This window comes from Rhinoraja longicauda, chromosome 6, assembly GCF_053455715.1.
Source record: "Rhinoraja longicauda isolate Sanriku21f chromosome 6, sRhiLon1.1, whole genome shotgun sequence".
Classification (NCBI taxonomy): domain Eukaryota; kingdom Metazoa; phylum Chordata; class Chondrichthyes; order Rajiformes; family Arhynchobatidae; genus Rhinoraja; species Rhinoraja longicauda.
In genome coordinates this window covers 1,922,257-1,944,450 of record NC_135958.1, presented here as the reverse complement: position 1 = coordinate 1,944,450, position 22,194 = coordinate 1,922,257, and the positions used below count along the sequence as shown (strand labels likewise).

The following is a 22,194-nucleotide window of genomic DNA, read 5'->3' as shown; positions in this document are numbered from 1 at the left end:
TTTAGTGGTGTCTCTAGACCAGTCGAGTCTGCCAGAGAGAGAGCGCGCCTAAACTCCCACCATTTATCCTCGTAGCCAAGGGTCCATTCTCGTGCCTCCGGTTCTGGGGGGGGGTCCTGTGGCAGCTCCCAAGGGCTGGGCCATACCACTACCGAACCCCTCGGCACGGGAATGGACCAGTCCAGGGGGACGGCCCTTAGCTACGAGGATAAAGGGCGGGAGTTTAGGCGCACTCTCTCTCTGGCAGACTCGACTGGTCTAGAGACACCACGAAATAAATCCCTCCCGAAATACCTGGCTCCTCGCCTTTATTTCGGGCTTTTCGACGCGCCACACCATTCAAATTGCTCGACAGCAATAAAGTTGGTAGCAAGGGAAATGAGTTAATATGGATTGTAGATATTAGCCAATTTCAAGGAAATTTCTGCTGATCCAATACTGATGTGCCAAAGGTATTTGACAAAGTAGACGGTGACAGGATCAGCTGGGTATGCTTGCATACTCGAGGTCACTTGCGTTATATTTCCACAGCAGAATCAAAATTAAAGGTCACACCAAAACTATAATGTTGCAAATCTATATTTGAAACATATAAGATAATTAGGGGATTGGACACATTAGAGGCAGGAAACATGTTCCCAATGTTGGGGGAGTCCAGAACAAGGGGCCACAGTTTAAGAATAAGGGGTAGGCCATTTAGAACGGAGATGAGGAAGAACTTTTTCAGTCAGAGAGTGGTGAAGGTGTGGAATTCTCTGCCTCAGAAGGCAGTGGAGGCCAGTTCGTTGGATGCTTTCAAGAGAGAGCTGGATAGAGCTCTTAAGGATAGCGGAGTGAGGGGGTATGGGGAGAAGGCAGGAACGGGGTACTGATTGAGAGTGATCAGCCATGATCGCATTGAATGGAGGTGCTGGCTCGAAGGGCTGAATGGCCTACTCCTGCACCTATTGTCTATTGTCTATAAATTAGCAACAGAACAGAATTTGACGATAAAGCATTAAATTATTTACAGTCAAGGTTCTGTCTCAATGCTGTGATGTCAGCCACATACAACAGCCTACAACAGTTCGTAATAATTTTCTTTACAAAGAAAAATCAAGGTGACCAAAATATCAGACTTAAAATGCGATCTTTTTTATTTTTCAGGGTACATAGACTACTGGCTCAGAAACTTTAAACATTTAATAATATACTAGAACTGGAGACAGAATATGTAACAGGCACATTTTCCAAAGCAACATATCCCGTCTTCGCCAAACACAGAACACAACAGTATTCAAACCAGACAGACTTTGTTTTGTCATTGTTTCATTTTATGCTTTATTTGCACTGCTAAGTACCACCTTCTAAAGGATCCCAATGAACAGTTGTGTCCAGAACCATTTTATTGATTAAAATACAAAGTTGTCTTTTGAACAATAAATTTACATAAGTCAAACATAAATGACACAAGAACACAAATCTATATCCCCAAACCTAGATATTACAAATTACTGCAAATACATTCACAAAATTGTTAAATAAATCTTTAAGCCTTTCACATAGGAAATCAAGTTTAACTTTGTGCCCATGATTTGAAACAAAAATCTCAATATAAATATGCACATCTGAATTTTTAACCAAAAATAAATAACTATGTAGGTAACCTATTTTCTGCACAGTTCAACTATTTCAATGAAACAACCTAGCTGTATATTTGAACGCCAAATCCCCCCTCCCTCCCCCCAAAATTTCGAACAGTCCCACAAAGCAAACATGTTTCAATAAAATCACTGGATGCTGTAATAAATATCTATGCAATCAACATATACAAAGTTTGGAAAACTAAATGTAATTTTTTTAAACTATGACAAAAATATTGTACAACTTGGATTTAAAAGCCAAGACCTACAGGTCCATAAAACAAATACTTAGTAATTTTCCATATTACAAAGTAGGAAAAAAAGCACATTACAAAAACATTCCAGCCATTTTTGCAATGTCATCTCAGATACAGTATATACACATTTTGAAAACTTTAAAATAGACTGCCGCTTCCCGACTGTTCTTAACTCTATTGAGCTGTTCATGAACCAACTTATTTCAAATTTGGAAATAAATCTATTCAGATATGCAATCTACTGCTCACCATTTATTTTACTCAAAGTCCTATCAGTAGCCAGTTTCACAAAATAAATATTGGAACTAGAAACATCAGTTTGTAAACATTGTATTAAACCACCAAAATTCTTGTTGTAATTGCTTAAATACTAAAGTATGTTCTGTCATGAGATGATCACAAGCAAGGGTAGACGAGAGAAAAACAGCAAACAGCTGGACAAAGTAGTGTTTGGACATCTGGCCTGCAAGTGCCTGAAGGTGGTAGAGGTGTAAATGCTACCTACTTTCATCAGCCTCTTCTCCCTTCCCCCACCCTGCCCCTTTCCAAAAAGCTGCACTATGAATGGCTGTATATATTCAGAGATCGATTATGCTTATCATAATTTAGTGTAAGCCTGGTGAATTTTAAAGAACTTTTTTAAAAACTTCTAAATATCACTCAACTAACAAAAGTAATTTGGAGAAAACACATCAGCATCACCAAGGACACAATCTACTTAGCCTGTGAACCATGGAGAATTAGTTAGTCTCAAACTTTCATTTGTGACTTGGAATATATTCACCTTTATGCATGCAATTTTAAAACTGGAAAGAGGGAAAATCTTCCAGTTGGTGCTGGGTTTCTTTTGGAATACTGAACTAAAACATTCACAGTCAAGCAGCAATGCTAAACAAAGAAACACATCATTTACAACCTGCCACAATATTCAGTGTTATCTTCCCAGGTTTGAATTTTTAATTTCCCCCCTTCCCAATAAATTTTGATTTTACAGTAGTTGATATTCATTTTCCTTCAAGTAAATTTAGGAATCATCAAACACACCAGTATTAAGTCTGAATATGTTCATTATTTTGCTTGACGTATTGCTAAATGACAGCATGTTGGAAGGAAATCAAAATTTAGTATGTTTAAAAACAGAATATGGCGGTTTCACATAGTGCTGACCGTACACGAGAGCAATCAACAGAAAGCACTACAGTAAGAGCGCAATATCCTTATTTTAACAGCAAAAACTATTTTTGGTACCTTAAAACAATAATATTAGTTTTAATTGATTTTGATGGAATTATATCTCATGTATTATAACAGTATTGTTCATCATAGATTATTACGTTGCAAAGCGTCACATAGATTCTGATTGGGATCGGGTTCTTCTGCTATCACAGCAATGACTTCCCATTCTCCAGATCTGCTTGATCTCTTAATAGCATCCACAACGCTTTGCATGTAAAGACCATCCTCAAAAGAAGCAGCCATAGAAACCGGCTTGTCAGCCCAAGTACGCCGATCCTCCTGATCCTTAAAAGACTTGCTCAAGGCTTGTACCATGTAAACAATTCCCTTTAGGTACAAGAGGGGAATGTCACCAAATGCTTTCTCCAGCACACCAACTGCATTTACCAGCATAGTGTCAGCAAAGAGCAGCTCCTCTTTGAAGGTAGTGTTTTTCTGGCCGTATAGGTCTGTGCCTCGAGCAACTAAACGCCCTGCAGAGCCCACAACCATGACTTCGTGAATAAACGGGCCAGGCATATTAAAATTGAGCGTAACAGTGCTACACACACCTCCATTCATTAACATTTGAAAGAAGCAGAAATCGTCACTGGTGACGTGCCGAATACCATGGATGTTGTCATTCTGCTTGACGAAGGTTTTCAGGAGGCCATGGACCTTCTCGGCTCTCTTATTGGTCAAGTGGGTCAATAGGTCCACGATGTAGGTGCCCATTGTGTGAAGGCCACCTCCACCCATCAGCTCATCACAAATCCAGTTGTACTTGCTGCTGAGTAGACTGCCCCAATAAACACGCACATCACAGATCATGACATTACCAATGTAGCCTTCTTCAATTAGCTGTTTCATTTTGATAAATGCCGGCAGGAACCGAAGGACATTGTCTACAATACTCATGAGCTTAGGATAGTATCGAGCTGCTTTCACCATTCTGAAGGCATCCGCCGAAGTAGCAGCCTTTTCACAGATTACATTCTTCCCAATACCTTTTGTACAGACAAGGAATAAAAAGGAAAATAGTTAATCATGTAAAAATCAATTATGAAGCTAGGTGATTGCAAACATTACTGTTAAAGGGTTCAAAACAGCTTCAAATGATTGGAAAAACATTAATTTATGCATGCATTCGCAATTAAGCTTTAAATCCTAAAAAACCCCCATGTTTATGGTGAATAGAAACCACACAGAAATAATTAATAAGACAGATATACGGTGTGGAACTGTTAATAAATGTACCTAGAGCTCATGGTCAGAAAAATACTTAAATTGTTAACAAGATGGTGGAAATAACATAGTGGATGGGGAATTGAACATTAATAGAAGGATTTTTAAATGGTAAAGAGGTTTAAGGAAAACAAAGGGAGATGGCAGGGCCAGGGGCTGAAAGAACAGATATCTGCAAGACAGGACAGGGTGCAGATGAATGAAAATGGATATTAGGTCAATTTCTAAGCAGTAATACACACTTTGAATAGAAACAGAGGTGGCAGGCGGATTGGGTGTCAGCTCAGCAGGCAGGGCATGGCAAATGCAAACAGACCAAGAGATTTCAGGGTGAGGATGCAAGAAGTAGTATTCAGTATCAATTTAAAAATAAGTCTGGGTTGTTTCAGGGAAGGAGGGAAATAAAAGTTCTCACCGTAAATCCCACCGTCTTCCTCCCACCCTGTACACCCCACCCACCCACACAGTCTTCCTTTCTCCCTCCCTATAAACTACCCCCATCACAGATATGTCTTCGTTCCATCCTGTGCACCCCACCCTTCACAACATCATGCGGAGAAAGGGCCTCAGATTGAAATGGAGTAGCACTAATGCTGCAGTTCAGATGATGTGCTGGCCAGAGGCTCCCATGTGTTGTGAGTACACAGAATAATTAAACCAGACACTGAAGAATCCATCATTTCTTTTCCTCCCTGACTCTTTTAAATTTCAAAGAATCAGTAAAGGTTGTTGAGATAGGTTTGTTCCGCCCAAGATTGTTTATCCATTTTTTGTCTACCTGAAGCAACAGTGCCACTTGATTCCATTTCACTCAGTTACCCATTTTATTTTCCAGAAACCATTACAGGCTTGAAAACATATTACAAATAGGACTGGCCTAACAAACGACCGTACAATATAACAGGAAATCTCAAACTTTCAACATCAAATCAGGAAACATATTGAAAGCAAACCAGAAACACAGTAGTCTGGAGAACAATCAGACATTTACGAGCAATCTTTCAAAATAAGATCAGATTCAAGGGCTGATACAGCAAACATAGAAATTAAAATCTTCCTTTTTTTTCCCATTGAGAGCAACGATGCCAAGATCAGTAACTTGATGCCAGTTTAACATCTCGAATCACCCCAACAACCTTCAAGACAACAGAATTCCTCCACATCTACTTTCATCAAATCCAAATTAATGTTGTTTGTAACTATTAAAAACTACAGCATCATAAGAACGAATGCAAATTTCCACACAGGACCTTATTGAGGGAAACATCACTAAGGCACAAGCTTCCCCAACAATACAAATGGGGGGGGGGGAGGGGAGAGGGAGGTTACACTACAAAGCATTCTTCAAAAACAAAGTACAATCACAGGCTGGGTGTCATTATGTCAGGCAGCCATGTACATGCTAGTGGATGAAGGATGAGTGGTTAGGCAATTAAACCATTTGCCAAAGTGGAACCATTTTTTGGAAAAGGCCTCAAAGGACATCAGGATCAACCAAAAAGAAGGATCTCGTCCCGAAACATCACCCATTCCTTCTCTCCAGAGATGCTGCCTGACCTACTGAGTTACTCCTGCATTTTGTGTCTATCTTTAAAAGTGCCTTATGTTTTCTTTCCCTTATTTTTATTCCTAATGTAGCTGACCAAATCTCTGAATTAGTAATGTCCGCCATGTATCTAAAAAACAGAAGCTCATCAACCTCTAGGCTGAAACATACAAGTCGTTCATCAGGTAAACATGCCCTCGAGGCTCCACTAGAAACCCCCCCCCCCCCCAAACAGCTTTTAATTAAAGTCCTTTCACTTGACAAAATGTGCACCCTATCCATTATTAGATATACAGGATGGAGACAGACCATTTGGCCCACAGAGTCCACGCCAACCATCGATCAGCCATTCACACTAGTTTTGTTATCCCACTTTCTCATCCGCTCCTTAGGGACAATTTTACAGAGCCAATTAATCTACAAACCTGCACATATTTGGGATGTGGGAAGAAACTGGAGGACCTGGGGGAAATATACACAGGGAGAACGTGTAAACTGGAGGTCAGGATCGAACCAGAGTTGGTGGCACTGTGAGGTAGTAGCTTCATCAGCTGTGCCAGTGTTGCCCTTGTTATTGGAAACAAAATTTAAAATTAATTAAGCTTGGTCGTAGGGATGATTTCAGTGAATGCTCACTAATCAAGGTTGAGTTGTAGTTGAAATCAAAGGTTCAATTGGAGCACAAAACAGGGATCTTTGTTTCACGTGGAACTAATTCAAGCCTCCCACTGCATTGCCTAATTGGAAGTTAGCAACAAATGATATATTCCTTGCCACTTCCTATTATTAAGAATAATAATTACTGTTTCTCTTCAATGAAGCTACTGGATGTTTCTATTGACAACCGAACTGGCAGCAGCAGAACGCTGAAATCAGCATACCCTATCAAAATATTTCCTGGGCTAACTCAGGTTTACGATAATATAATTGTCTAAAGTCCTTCCCTTTCAGTTTGAAGAAGGGTCTCGACCCTTCCTTCTCTCCTGAGATGCTGCCTGACCTGCTGAGTTACTCCAGCATTTTGTGTCTACCTTTAATTTGAACCAGCATCTATAATTATTTTCCTATACAATTGTCTAAAGTAATTCCCTTTCTAATAAATCACATGAACCTATTTCTAACCTTTACATCAAATTTCATGTTTGGTCACTTTACCAGCCACGTCATTATATTCAGCAGGAGAAATGCGTCATAACATAAACCATACCAAAATGTGTGGGAAAGAACTGCAGATGCTGGTTTTTAAATTTAAGGTACACACAAAATGCTGGAGCAACTCAACAGGACAGGCAGCATCTCTGCAGAGAAACGGGTGAAGTTTTGGATCGAGACCAAGGGTCTCAACCCAAAACGTCACCCATTTCTTCTCTCTAAAAATCATACCAAACTGCATACAGGAGAATTGGGACAATATCATTTAAATCCTTATATACAGGGCTTGAAGCCAAGAGGAAACGGGAGCCAAAGGTAATTAGAAACTGGTTAGCATCTCGCTTTCCTTCCGCTTCCTGAAATATACATTCAACAATAGCTGAAGCGTATTTCAGTTTGGAAGGATGTATAATATTTAGTATATTAACAATATTCACCATTTTCAGGCCATTTGTCAAAATAAATGAACCGCACAGTGCAAGTAACCAAGTCTTAGAATACTTCACATAACATGAAGAACAGCAAAAGACACCACCCTTGCCATATCTAAAGGTACATTAAAAACAGGCAGCTCTTCCCTGGCCAAAAAGCCTCGCAAGCTCATGGCCACAGCAGGCCATCATGTAAAAATTAATCTGATCAGGAGTGAGATGTGCTTGGTGGTGGGAGAATTGCAGACAAACCTCAGCACACATAACGAAACACCCTTTTATCTACAACCGAATGACCTATTGAATCAATTACCACTTTGTCAGCACTCACCAACATTCACTGAAATTCTGCAAGCCAAATATTTGAGGAAATAATTTGCATTGTTTAACATGATTAAACCATTTCAAGAGGAAAAGTAATTTGATCAGGTCCAAAGAAACACACTCTGCTACCTTTCAGTTTGCAATCAAGTTCTCACAGCTGAAACAATCTAGGACGTTGGTCAAATTTTGTGAGTACACCACACTAATCTCAATTCTGAGAAATTCCATGATCCCATGGAGAAGTTAAGTATCTGCATTGCAGCACTCCCCCATTTCACAGTTTTTGCCTGTGCCTCTCAATTGTTTTTTCCAGATTGTTCGCTTGTTCCCACCGAGTTGCTATGCGCCATGAAGACCATGCAGTTTTCAATCAGGATTTGAAACTTTAATAAAGACCAAGCATGGGGCCAAGATCTGAGGACTGCAAATAGAAAGATTAAATTGGCTTCATAATGTTCTTCAAAGGCACTACTGTACAACACAAAACAACGTCCTCACTGACTCCATAGGAAGGCAAGCAAAACTGAAATCTCTGAGCACTAATAAAAAGGCAAAGATTAAAGAGCAATGTTATGTAAAAAGCGTTTTTTTCTCTTATTTACTGCAATACATGGTAATAATCTTCACAATGTACAACAGTGGCATTATGTGTATGAATGAACTACAAATGCTGGTTTAAATCTAAGGTAGAAACAAATTGCTGGAGTAACTCAGCGGGACAGGCAGCATCTCTGGAGAGAAGGAAAGGGTGATGTTTCGAGTTGAGACCCTTCTTCAGACTGATGTCAGGGGAGTGGTTGTAAAGAGATAGAGATAAAATGTAGTCAGAGACAGTAAGACTGGTAGGGGAACTGGGAAGGTGATGGAGGGAGAGGGAAAGTAAGGGCTGCTTGAAGTTAGAGAAGTCAGTGTTCATACCGCTGGGGTGCAAGCTACCCAATCAAAATATGAGCTGCTGTTCCTTCAATCTGTGGAATTCTCTGCCTCAGAAGACAGTGGAGGCCAATTCTCTGAATGCATTCAAGAGAGAGCTAGATAGAGCTCTTAAGGATAGCGGAGTCAGGGGGTATGGGGAGAAGGCAGGAACGGGGTACTGATTGAGAATAATCAGCCATGATCACTTTGAATGGCGGTGCTGGCTCGAAGGGCCGAATGGCCTCCTCCTGCACCTATTGTCTATTGTCTATAATTTGCGCTGGGCCTCACTCTGACAATGGAGGAGGCCCAGGACAGAAAGGTCAGTGTGGGAATGGGAGGAGGAGTTAGTGTTGAGCAACCGGGAGATCAGGTAAGTTTGGACGGACGGACGGACGAACATCGGTGATGTTCAGCGAAACAATCGCCGAGCCTGCCCTTGGTCTCGCTGATATGCAGGGGTCCACACCTGGAACAGTGGATACAGTAGATGAGGTTGGAGGAGGTGCAAGTGAATCTCTGCCTCACCTGAAAAGACTGCCGGGGTCCTTGGACGGAGTCGAGGGGGGAGGTATAGGGACAGGTGTTGCATCTCCTGTGGTTGCAGGGGAAAGTACCTGGGAAGGGGGTGGTTTGGGTGGGAAGGGACGAGTTGACCAAGGAGTTGCAAATGGAACAGTCTCTGCGGAAAGCAGAAAGGGGTGGAGATGGAAAGATGTTAGTAGTGGGATCCCGTTGGAGGTGGCGAAAACGTCGGAGGATTATGTGCTGTATGCAACGGTTGGTGGGGTGGAAGGTGAGGACAAGGGGGACTCTGTCCTTGTTGCAAATAGGGGGAAGGGGAGCAAGAGTGGAGCTGCGGGATATCGAAGAGACCATAGTGGGAGCCTCATCTATAATGGAAGAAGGGAACCTCCATTCCCTAAAGAATGAGAACATCTCTGATTACCTGGTATGAAACACCTCATCCTGGGCAGATGCGGCGTAGACGGAGGAATTGGGAGATGAGGATAGAATCTTTACAGGAAGCAGGGTGGGAAGAAGTGTAGTCTAGATAGCTGCGGGAGTCAGTGGGTTTGTAATAGATGTCAGTCGATTGCCTGTCTCCTGTGATGGAGGCAGTGAGATCTAGAAATGGTATGGAAATGTCGGAGATGGTCCAAGTGAATTTGAGTGCGGGATGGAAATTAGTTGTGAAGCTGATGATGTCAGTGAGTTCTGCATGGGTGCAGGAGGTAGCACTGATACAGCTGTCAATGTAGCGGAGGTAGAGTTCGGGGATAGGGCCAGTGTACGCCTGGAACAGTGATTGTTCAACGTACTCTACAAAGAGGCAGGCATAGCTGGGGCCTATGCGAGTGCCCATAGCTACACCTTGGATTTGGAGGAAATGGGAGGAGTCGAAGGAGACGTTGTTAAGGACCAGCTCTGCTAGACGGAGGAGAGTGTCAGTAGACGGAAATTGGCTGGTTCTGCCGTCGAGGAAGAAACAGAGGGCTTTAAGACCTTCCTGGTGGGGGGATGGTGTAGAGTGGCATTATACTTGTCTGCTCCAAATCCAATTTTGCAACAGCAGACCAAATTTCAAAAATAGCTGAAGAACCTGTTTTATTAACACTCATGATGTTGTTTGTTATATGAGACAGATGTGGCTTTACATCTCCACAGCTAATAAAAGGACTTGCATTAATGAATTTTGAATCAGCAAAAAAAATAATTAAAGCAAAAGCTCACTGCAGCTTTATGGTAATAGTGTTTTTGCCAAGTTTCACAGCGTCCTTTGTAATCCTTTCCATCCTGCCCTTAAATATACCTGGACTATCTCCGACATCTCCCTCCCGTTTCTGGACCTCACCATCTCCATCACAAGAGACAGACTAGTGACGGACATTTACTATAAACCCACTGACTCGCACAGCTATCTGGACTACACTTCTTCCCACCCTGCAAAACCGGTCCCCTGCAAAAAGTCTATCCCCTGCTCCCAATTCCTCCGTCTACGCTGCATCTGCGCCCGGGATGAGGTGTTTCACACTAGGATTTCAGAGATGTCCTCGTTCTTCAGGAAACGGGGCTTCCCCTCCTCCATTATAGATGAGGCTCTCACTAGGGTCTCTTCTACATCCCGCAGCTCCGCTCTTGCTCCCCCTCCCCCCACTCGCAACAAGGACAGAATCCCCCTCGTTCTCACCTTCCACCCCACCAGCCAGCGGATCCAACATATCATCCACCAACATTTCCGTCACCTACAACGGGACCCCACCACTGGCCATATCTTCCCATCCCCTCCCCTCTCTGCGTTCCACAGAGACCGTTCCCTCCGTAACTCCCTGGTCCACTCGTCCCTTCCTACCAAAACCACCCCAACCCCTGGCACTTTCCCCTGCAACCGCACGAGATGCAACACCTGTCCCTGTACCTCCCCCCTCAACTCCATCCAAGGACCCAAACAGACTTTCCAGGTGAGACAAAGGTTCACCTGCACCTCCTCCAACCTCATCTATTGCATCCGCTGCTCTAGATGTCAACTTATTTACATCGGCGAAACCAAGCGCAGGCTCGGCGATCGCTTCGCTGAACACCTGCGCTCGGTCCGCATTAACCAAACTGATCTCCCGGTGGCCGAGCACTTCAACTCCCCCCTCCCATTCCCAGTCTGACCTTTCTGTCATGGGCCTCCTCCAGTGCCATAGTGAGGCCCACCGGAAATTGGAGGAACAGCACCTCATATTTCGCCTGGGCAGTTTGCAGCCCAGTGGTATGAACATCGACTTCTCCAACTTTAGATAGTTCCTCTGTCCCTCCCTTCCCCTCCTCCTTCCCAGATCTCCCTCTATCTTCCTGTCTCCACCTATATCCTTCCTTTGTCCCGCCCCCCTGACATCAGTCTGTAGAAGGGTCTCGACCCGAAACGTCACCCATTCCTTCTCTCCCGAGATGCTGCCTGACCTGCTGAGTTCCTCCAGCATTTTGTGAATAAATCGATTTGTACCAGCATCTGCAGTTATTTTCTTATATCCTTTATAATAATATACTCTTACAATAATTTGTAACAATTTCAGCCAGAATAAATGCTAGAAAAAGGAAAAAGTCGAAGCATCCAAATTTTGAAAGATTTACAAGAGTTATCTATTATCTATTAATTTTATGTAACAGTTTATCTAAACATGTTGTAGTTCCCACTATTGTTCAGTCTTTCTCTTTAAAGAGATTATAGAATTGTTGGTCTTTCATTATGTGCACGAGAACAATAGACAAAGATATTTCCAGACTTGTTACTGTCACATGTGTGGGAAATATTTTGTAAAGGCCAAGGTCATAAGTGATAGGAACAGAATTAGGCCATTCGGCCCATTAAATCTATTCCGCCGTTCAATTATGGCTGATCAATCTCTCCCTCCTAACCCATTCTCTTTATCTATTACAAGAGATAATCTATTACAAGAGAATCATGAATTAGATTTGACAAACATAACATCCATTGTATTGTTAAGCATCTGGGCATACATACAGGTGGTGTTATCCTGGTGCAGTATAATGGTGCTTTAACATTGAAGGGAGATTGGTATTCTAGTTTCCTGTATAGCTGTTCCAACAATTAGCAATAGATTTATCATTACAGGTTGTCATATAAACAAAATATTTTATTTTTGCTAACAGTCAAGTATTAATATTACAATATATGAATTGTACAGAAGCAACATCAGTGGATCAGTGAACAGCCTATCCAGCATTCATATGCATTGCCTTTATAAGATCTACACAAAAAGCACCCTTTGAGGTTGATGATGGATAACCTCAGCAGAACAGGAAATTGTTCAATAACTTGCTTATTCTAGAAATTAAAGCAGCAGCATCACTCAAACACTAATAATGAATGTTTTCAGACGTAGGACTATATCCAACAATTTCCTCTATTTACATAATGTCCACATTTTAGATTCATGTCATTAATACAAACTACTGTTTCCCTTCTGGAGGTTTGATACAGCCTACAATAGACAGCAGAATCTCATCACGACGGTTAGAAAATAACTTGCTTATTAATTAAATTGCTTTATTCCTCATCTTCATTAAATTGCTTTATTAATTAAATTAAATTGCTTTATTCCTCATCTTCAACTTCAAATAGCAATTCAGTCTGGAGATCCATAAATTCCTGCCAAACTGCACAATTTCCATCAAGAAACTATAAGTGCTGGAATTTTGAGCAAAGTACTGAGCGCTGGAGGAACTCAGAGGTTTTGGCAGCATCTGTGGAGGAAATGGACAAACGATGTTTTGGGTCAGGAATCTTCATCAATCTATCTGTCCATTTTGTCCGCAGATACTGCCTGGCCCTGAGTTCCTCCAGTGCTCTGTATTTTGCTCAACATTTCAACGTTGTCTTTGTACATCATTTTTACTAACATGATTATAGCTCTGTCAACTTTTCTTTGGAAAGGGTTTGGAAATCAGATTTCAGATATAATGGTCAAACATTTACTCTTTCCTAAACCAGTATCCTAGAATAGAATATGATGCAAAGGAACACGTTTCTTTCAAATGTCTAAAGTTACAGGGAACCGGAGGCATGCCAAGTAGTGCAACCCAGGCCCAGTACAAGGCAAAATATCAAGTAAAATATTCATAACGACAACCCAGGTGTCAAGAATTATGGAGAGAAGGCAGGAGAATGGGTTAGGATGGAGAGATTGATCAGCCATAATTGAACGGCGGAATAGATTTAATGGGCCGAATGGCCTAATTCTGTTCCTATCACTTATGACCTTGGCCGTTACAAAATATCTCCCACACATGTAACAAGTCTGGAAATATCTTTGTGTCTATTGTTCTCGTGCACATAATGAAAGACCAACAATTCTATAATCTCTTTAAAGAGAAAGACTGAACAATAGTGGGAACTACAACATGTTTAAATAAACTGTTACATAAAATTAACATCCTCTGATGATTAATCCACTTTTGGCCTTGGAACTCCTAAAAATCTATGACAAGTCAGTTTTCTATTGGTTCTGTTAACAATGTTCAGTTGTAGCTTAACTTCAAAATAAATCTGTTATAATTGAGGGGGAATTGGCTCAGACACTTCTCCCTAGCTTGCCCACATACATTACAACATACGATTGCCAAGAATGTTCGAAAAAGTCCATTTTACGGGCATCTTTGCCAACTTTCTCCAGTTCATTGTTCGGCAGCTGAACAACTGCCAAGATCCCACTGGTCTTACAGCACTGCTGCACTCTATAAGCAATTTTTTTAAACTTTTTCACCGGATTACAGAGACTGCTTTACATGCATGCCAAATACTAAATGCAGCATTGAGTTACAGACCAAGAGTTTTTTCTTCATAGAACAAAATTTACCGTGATCTTTAAGAACTAGTGAAATCCATATAAACAAATATTTAGCTAGACTCATGCAGCAATATCCCAACAGTTATCCTAAAGTAATGAAATTAATACAATTTATCAAAAATAAATCTTTAATTTGGGGTGAGAGTTGTCTGAAACTGATACTTCATTTGCCCTGGAGCTCACAAACCAGTGCCATTAAATGGCAGATGAGCTTTCACAGCAGTAGAACAAGCCCTTTGGCCCACAATGTCCACAGAGAACATGATGCAAACCCTTCTACCTGCAGATGATCACGATCCCTCCATTCTCTGCATATTCATATACCTATCATATACCTATCCAAAAGGCATCCTAAATGCAACTATCATGTCTGCCTTGACCATCACCTCCACCAAAGCGTTCCAGGCATTTACCACCATCCGTTTAAAAAAAAATCGACTCCTCTCACCTTAAAACTATGCCCTCTGGTATTTAATTTTTTTTCCACCCTGTGAAAAAGGTTCTGACTGTCCGTGCCTCTCATAATGTTATGTACCTCTATCAGTCTACCCACAACCTCTAGCAGTCCAAAAAGAACAATCCAAGTCTGTCCAACCTTTCCCTGCAGCTAATACTCTCTAATCCAGACATCATTCTTATAAATCTCCTTTGCAGCCTCCCCAAACCATCCACATCCTTCCTGTAATGGGGCAACCAGAACAGCATGCGATACTCCAAATGCGACCTATCAAAACTAAATAAACCTTTGTGCTATAAAGTCAATACGCATTATACCAGACAGAATGGAACAAATAGGGCAATGAAAGGCTTTACAAAGTGATTGACAACAACCAACTAGAAATAGGAATAGATAAAATACAAGCAGAATTCCATATTCTGATCAGAAAAGATACAAGAATATTTAATATGAGCTTTATAAATTTAACATTGGAATTTCATCTCACGACAGTTCATTCACACAACACATACTGAAGAACTCTGCAGTAGCTATTTTTAAAGCCTTTTAAAATCTCAGGAGGGCATTATGAACATCAGGATTTTGCTTGTACTGATTATACTGTACCTAGTGCCTTGGCAGCAATCTGGCATGTGAGAGGTGGAGGAATATTGATACAGATCAGATCCACATCCTGGTGGAGCAAAACATCATCAGTGCGACTTGTGTAGAAGGAAATGTTCATTTCCTCTGCCAGTTGCTTGGCTTCCTCCTCTGTTCTGCCCCAGAGCGCCTCGATGGTGAAGCCTTCAGCACGCAACAGTGGGACCAAAACCCGGGCAGTGCTCCCTGTCCCAAACACGCCCACCCCTGGGAGCATTTTCTGTTCTGTCTGTTCTATTGATAAACAGCTTTCATAGGAAAAAGGAAGCAGGTCAAGTCTCCTCACTCACAGCAGGCGAGATCTGTGGGTGTGCTGTAAACAGAAAAACAAACAAGACGTTATTAAGTGCAGAAATCATTTCCTAAAACAGTTAGACCTAAATTAGTTCTAATCTAAACTTAATTATGTCCATTACATAGCTCATTAAACATTGATTAACCAAATTTGGGATGAAATCCTCTTTTAAAAAGAGGCCATGCACTGGTAAGTGACTAAAGAGGACACAGTGCTAATCTCTTCAGCTAGAAGTGACCCCAAGAGCTTGATAAAACAAAGCATTTACTTCCATTATGTTTTCCCTAATGAAACAATGATAAGGGGAGCCCCTTCCTTGTTCAGACTGGGAGGAGAGGAGGAAGAGTGGAAGTGCAGGGAATGGAGCAGAAGCAGTGAGATTCCTGCCAACCAAATTAGAAAAGAAGCCATGGTTCAGGTAAAAGAAAACAAAAACAATGCAGATACTGGTGTGGAAAGTCTCATCATCAAAATAAATGCACAGAGCCAGAGAAATGCAGACTGGAGGAAATTCATGCTGGAAGTAGGTGAGTCAAGTTAGCTGTGGGTACGTCTGAGCGTATGCGGAAGGGTCCTGACCCAAAATGTCTCCTATCCTTGTTCTCCAAAGATGCTGACAATTGTTTACTGTGAGGAGGAAAAGTTTAAAAGAAATGTGCAAGGAATTACTTCTGCAGGCAGAGTGGTAGATGTCTGGAACGTGCTGGCAGGGAAGGTCGGAGAAGCAGAATCCAGGGGCTATAGATAGGAATGTAGGATCAGTGTAAATGGGCCGTTGATGGTCAAAGGGCCCCTTTCCATGTTGTCCCTCTCTCTAGATCCATGACAATGATGCGCTAATTGGAACCAGGAAACTGTCAAAGTGGCAAAAGGATTAAATGGTGTCTTGGATAAGTCGGAAGGGATTGAACAAGGGAGAAAGAATACAAGAAAGAAAAAGGTTCTGCATGATGTACACAACGAACTGCAGATGTTGGTTTACAAAAAAAAAGTGCTGGAGTAACTCTGAGTCAGGCAGCATCTCAAGAGGACATGGACAGGCAACGTTTTGGGTCAGACCCTTCTTCAGGGATGAGGGGAGTGAATGGTGGAAGAGCGCCGAGGGCAGAACAAAGCCAGGCAAGGGGAAGATGTGAGGGGGGGTTGATTGGTGATAGGTGGAGCCAAGGACTAGCTGTAATAGACTTCTGCTTTCCAGGACAGTTCTGCATGTAGGTCATAGGAAGGAAGTTGCAGGATATAAAAGGTTGGGATACAGCCACAGAATGTTGAGGGAAATCTTCACACAAGGTCAAATTAGAACATAGAAAATAGAAAAACACAGACCGGTTCCTTCTCTCCAGAGATGCTGCCTGTCCCACTGAGTTACTCCAGCATTTTGTGTCTACCTTCGATTTAAACGAAAAGTACAACGAGATCTGGGTGTCCTAGTGCATCAGTCACTGAAAGGAAGCATGCAGGTACAGCAGGCAGTGAAGAAAGCCAATGGAATGTTGGCCTTCATAACAAGTGATCACAACATGATAAGTTTTACTCTGCAAATGGAAAGGCAGAAGGGAAAATCGGAAGTGTCAGTATTACAGTATAGCAAAGGGGATTACAGAGGCATGAGCTGGCCAAAATTGACTGGAAGGAGGCCCTAGCAGGGAAGACGGTAGAACAGCAATGGCATGTATTCCTGGGAATAATGCAGAGGTTGCAGGATCAATTTATCCCAAAGAGGCGGGAAGACTCTAAGGGGAGTAAGAGACACCTGTGGCTGACAAGGGAAGTCAAGGACAGCATAAAAATTAAGGAGAGGAAGTATAACATAGCAAAGAGTGGGAAGACAGAGGATTGGGACTCTTTTAAATAGCAACAAAAGTTAACTAAAAAGGCAATACGGGGAGAAAAGATGAGGTACGAGGGTAAACTAGCCAATAATATAAAGGAGGATAGCAAAAGTTTTTTTAGGTACGTGAAGAGGAAAAAAATAGTCAAGGCAAATGTGGGTCCCTTGAAGACAGAAGCAGGGGAATTTATTATGGGGAACAAAGAAATGGCAGACGAGTTAAACCGTTACTTTGGATCTGTCTTCACTGAGGAAGATACACACAATCTCCCAAATGTTCTAGGGGCCGGAGAACCTAGGGTGATGGAGGAACTGAAGGAAATCCACATTAGGCAGGAAATGGTTTTGGGTAGACTGATGGGACTGAAGGCTGATAAATCCCCAGGGCCTGATGGTCTGCATCCCAGGGTACTTAAGGAGGTGGCTCTAGAAATAGTGGAAGCATTGGAGATCATTTTTCAATGTTCTATAGATTCAGTATCAGTTCCTGTGGATTGGAGGATAGCAAATGTTATCCCACTTTTTAAGAAAGGAGGGAGAGAGAAAACGGGTAATTATAGACCAGTTAGTCTGACATCAGTGGTGGGGAAGATGCTGGAGTCAATTATAAAAGACGAAATTGCTGAGCATTTGGATAGCAGTAACAGGATCTTTCCGAGTCAGCATGGATTTACGAAGGGGAAATCATGCTTGACAAATCTACTGGAATTTTTTGAGGATGTAACTAGGAAAATTGACAGGGGAGAGTCAGTGGATGTGGTGTACCTCGACTTTCAGAAAGCCTTCGACAAGGTCCCACATAGGAGATTAGTGGGCAAAATTAGAGCATATGGTATTGGGGGTAGGGTACTGACATGGATAGAAAATTGGTTGACAGACAGAAAGCAAAGAGTGGGGATAAATGGGTCCCTTTCGGAATGGCAGGCAGTGACCAGTGGGGTACCGCAAGGTTCGGTGCTGGGGCCCCAGCTATTTACGATATACATTAATGACTTAGATGAAGGGATTAAAAGTACCATTAGCAAATTTGCAGATGATACTAAGCTGGAGGGTAGTGTGAATTGTGAGGAAGATGCAATAAGGCTGCAGGGTGACTTGGACAGGTTGTATGAGTGGGCGGATACATGGCAGATGCAGTTTAATGTAGACAAGTGTGAGGTTATTCACTTTGGAAGTAAGAATAGAAAGGCAGATTATTATCTGAATGGTGTCAAGTTAGGAAGAGGGGATGTTCAACGAGATCTGGGTGTCCTAGTGCATCAGTCACTGAAAGGAAGCATGCAGGTACAGCAGGCAGTGAAGAAAGCCAATGGAATGTTGGCCTTCATAACAAGAGGAGTTGAGTATAGGAGCAAAGAGGTCCTTCTACCGTTGTACCGGGCCCTGGTGAGACCGCACCTGGAGTACTGTGTGCAGTTTTGGTCTCCAAATTTGAGGAAGGATATTCTTGCTATTGAGGGCGTGCAGCGTAGGTTCACTAGGTTAATTCCCGGAATGGCGGGACTGTCGTATGTTGAAAGGTATGTTGAAAGAGCAATTAGGCTTGTATACACTGGAATTTAGAAGGATGAGGGGGGATCTTATTGAAACATATAAGATAATTAGGGGATTGGCCACATTAGAGGCAGGAAACATGTTCCCAATGTTGGGGGAGTCCAGAACAAGGGGCCACAGTTTAAGAATAAGGGGTAGGCCATTTAGAACGGAGATGAGGAAGAACTTTTTCAGTCAGAGAGTGGTGAAGGTGTGGAATTCTCTGCCTCAGAAGGCAGTGGAGGCCAGTTCGTTGGATGCTTTCAAGAGAGAGCTGGATAGAGCTCTTAAGGATAGCGGAGTGAGGGGGTATGGGGAGAAGGCAGGAACGGGGTACTGATTGAGAGTGATCAGCCATGATCGCATTGAATGGCGGTGCTGGCTCGAAGGGCTGAATGGCCTACTCCTGCACCTATTGTCTAAGAGGAGTTGAGTATTGGAGCAAAGAGGTCCTTTTGCAGTTGTACAGGGCCCTAGTGAGACCACACCTGGAGTACTGTGTGCAGTTTTGGTCTCCAAATTTGAGGAAGGATATTCTTGCTATTGAGGGTGTGCAGCGTAGGTTTACTAGGTTAATTCCCGGAATGGCGAGACTGTCATATGTTGAAAGACTGGAGCGAGTAGGCTTGTATACACTGGAATTTAGAAAGATGAGAGGAGATCTTATCGAAACGTATAAGATTATTAAGGGGTTGGACACGTTAGAGGCAGGAAACATGTTCCCAATGTTGGGGGAGTCCAGAACAAGGGGCCACAGTTTAAGAATAAGGGTTAGGCCATTTAGAACTGAGATGAGGAAAAACTTTTTCAGTCAGAGAGTTGTGAATCTGTGGAATTTTCTGCCTCAGAAGGCAGTGGAGGCCAATTCTCTGAATGTATTCAAGAGAGAACTAGATAGAGCTCCTAAGGATAGCGGAGTCAGGGGGTATGGGGAGAAGGCAGGAACGGGGTACTGATTGAGAATGATCAGCCATGATCACATTGAATGGCGGTGCAGGCTCGAAGGGCCAAATGGTCTCCTCCTGCATCTATAGTTCCCCTGGCCCACATTGACTGTGCCGAACATGATGCCAGGATAAACTAATCTCATCTGCCTGTTTATGATCCATACCCCTCCATTCTCTGCATGTGCTTATCTAAATGCTTCTTAAATACCACTATGCATCTGCCTCCACCATCATCTTGGCTGGCAACCACCACATTGTGTAAAAACTTGCCCCGTATTCTCCTTTTAACTCTGCCCTTTTCATCTGAAAACTAAATGGAGTAACCGTTCTGACTGTCTATCCTATCTATGCCCCTCAATTTTATACATTTCTATCACATCTGTGGTCAACTGTAACATTCCAGAGAAAAAAACCTCAAATCTGTCCAACCTTATCGGTAATATCCTCAACTCCCACAACATTCTCTTAAACCTCTTCTGCATCCCTCTCAAAAGCTTCCATATCCTTGCTGGATGCAATACTCCAGATGCAGCCTAACCAAAGTCCCATTAAACTGTTTCAGATTACTTGGGGAAAAAAACTACAGATGCTGATTTAAATCAAAGGTAGACACAAAATGCTGGAGTAACTCAGCGGGTCAGGCAGCATCTCTGGAGAGAAAGAATGGGTGACGTTTCGGGTCGAGACCCTTCTTCAGACTGATGTCAGGGGAGGGACAAAGATAGGATATAGTCAGATTACTTGACTCATTGTTGAATCAGTCAATATTAACTCATTTGACGACAATGCAGACACTACCATTAAGTATTAAAGCATACTGAGGCACACCACAGGAATGCTATCAAACAAAATATGACAATGTAATGCAACAAAACGTAAATTAAAAACAAAGGACTAGAAAGATTTTCAGGCAAAATTTCAACATGCAAGCCCAGGCAGCCAATGGCATGACCAGTAACCAGCACTTATATTTCAAACATCGTTCAGATTTACAGTACAAACAGCTGCAAGTTATCCTTGTATTCTAGAATGAACATTCCAGGTTAGGAACCTGGAACAGTGACAACCCGAATAACAAGGTCAGAGGTTTCATGTGGTTCAGGGGATCGAGCACAGTGTAGAATTGGTACCCATTAGACCAGCAAACAGTTAATGTTCAAAGATTACTAAGAACCCAAGTTTTCCAACCATTTCTACACAATCAGTTGCATTAATACATTTAGAAATTTTCTTTCAATAAAACATAAATCACCAAATCCCAGTAATCCAGAAATTTCCTGGTATAAATATAACATTTGTTCTCTGCCAAAAATCTTTTCACTTTCAGACCCCCAACTATTAATAAACTCAACTAATCTAGACACACCATACGGTAACATTACCAACACCTCGTGGGCGACTGATCACAGGAATTCCGTACATCAGAAAACGCCACAAACTATTCTTTATACAATTCATGTTTGTGTTGAGCTATTGTCTGAAGCGTGTTTTATCCGACACTGGCTGTCCCCCTCATCACTCGGGACTGGAGGAGCTTCTCATGAAGCCAGACCGCAGACTGTTCCTCAAACCCATCACCTCGCCGCCAGTGAGTGCCAGTGCCGGTGCCGGTGTCAGTGCCAGTGCCAGTGCCGGTGCCAGTGCCAGTGGCGGCCACCTCCGCAGGTCCGAGCATCTCTCCCCCAACGCCAGCCCGCAGCCCTCGGTCCCCGCGGCGCCGATCACTGCCCCCCCCCCCCGCCGCCGCCGCCGGCTCCGGCCACCCTGTCGCGGGCCGCCACACAACACTGTGCAGGCAGGCAGGTAGGTTGGGTCGGCGTTCACCGCGACGACGGACGGCGAGGCCTCGCCTACTCCCCGCCCTCCCGCCCTCCCTCTCTCCCTCCCGCCGCTCCAGGCTCAATCCGCCGCCCAACCGAGCTGCTGTACAGCACACGCTCACTGTACCCGCTGCCGCCGCCGCCTCATCTCCCGGCACCGGCTCCGCCCTCAGCTTGCTGGCAGAGGTGGACGGTTCAGTGGGTCCGCCCGGCCGCGCTGCCGCTACCGCTACCCACGGTCATGGAGACGCCCCGCCGGCCCCGCCACCCGGCGCGCTCCGCCCGACCCGACCCGACCGCACTGCGCGTGCGCGCAGTCACACCCACTGCGCGTGCGTCTCTGGTCAACGGACGCCTGGAGCTGCCCCGTGCCGCGTCATCGCTTTATTAGCATACCCGGCCCGCCCACTCTCCCATATTAGCATACCCGGCCCGCCCACTCCCCCATATTAGCATACAGGCCCGCCCGCTCCCCCATATTAGCATACAAGCCCGCCCACTCACCCATATTAGCATACCAGGCACGCCCATTCACATCTGTTTGGCACATTAGACCCGCCCACTCCCCCATATTAGCATACCAGGCACGCTCATTCCCATCTGAA

At 43.2% G+C, this 22,194-nt stretch overlaps 1 protein-coding gene across 2 annotated transcripts; it reads right to left on the bottom strand.

Moving 5' to 3' along the window:
* Positions 1–1,130: 1,130 nt before the first annotated feature.
* On the bottom strand, positions 1,131–21,880 carry LOC144594170 (glucose-fructose oxidoreductase domain-containing protein 2-like). Of its 2 annotated transcripts, none has more exons than XM_078400334.1 (3): positions 21,717–21,880; positions 15,128–15,476; positions 1,131–4,101 (listed from the first exon to the last, which is right to left on the bottom strand). In XM_078400334.1, exons 2-3 carry the CDS (start codon positions 15,378–15,380, stop codon positions 3,200–3,202), a joined length of 1,155 nt encoding a protein of 384 aa, XP_078256460.1. In that variant the 5' UTR covers positions 15,381–15,476; positions 21,717–21,880; the 3' UTR covers positions 1,131–3,199. The 2 variants fall into 2 exon arrangements, with proteins under 2 accessions (XP_078256460.1, XP_078256461.1); XM_078400335.1 differs by lacking the exon at positions 21,717–21,880 and adding an exon at positions 21,152–21,390.
* Between the last annotated feature and the right edge of the window lie 314 nt (positions 21,881–22,194).

What these genes read in the sequence shown, in the direction of transcription:
- LOC144594170 (XM_078400334.1), bottom strand. Translation starts at nt 15,380, where the DNA reads ATGCTCCCAGGGGTGGGCGTGTTTGGGACAGGGAGCACTGCCCGGGTT. An exon ending in GATTGCTGCCAAGGCACTAG is followed by an intron (nt 4,102 to 15,127) that starts GTACAGTATAAT and finishes TCTGTACAAAAG; the next exon opens with GTATTGGGAAGAATGTAATC.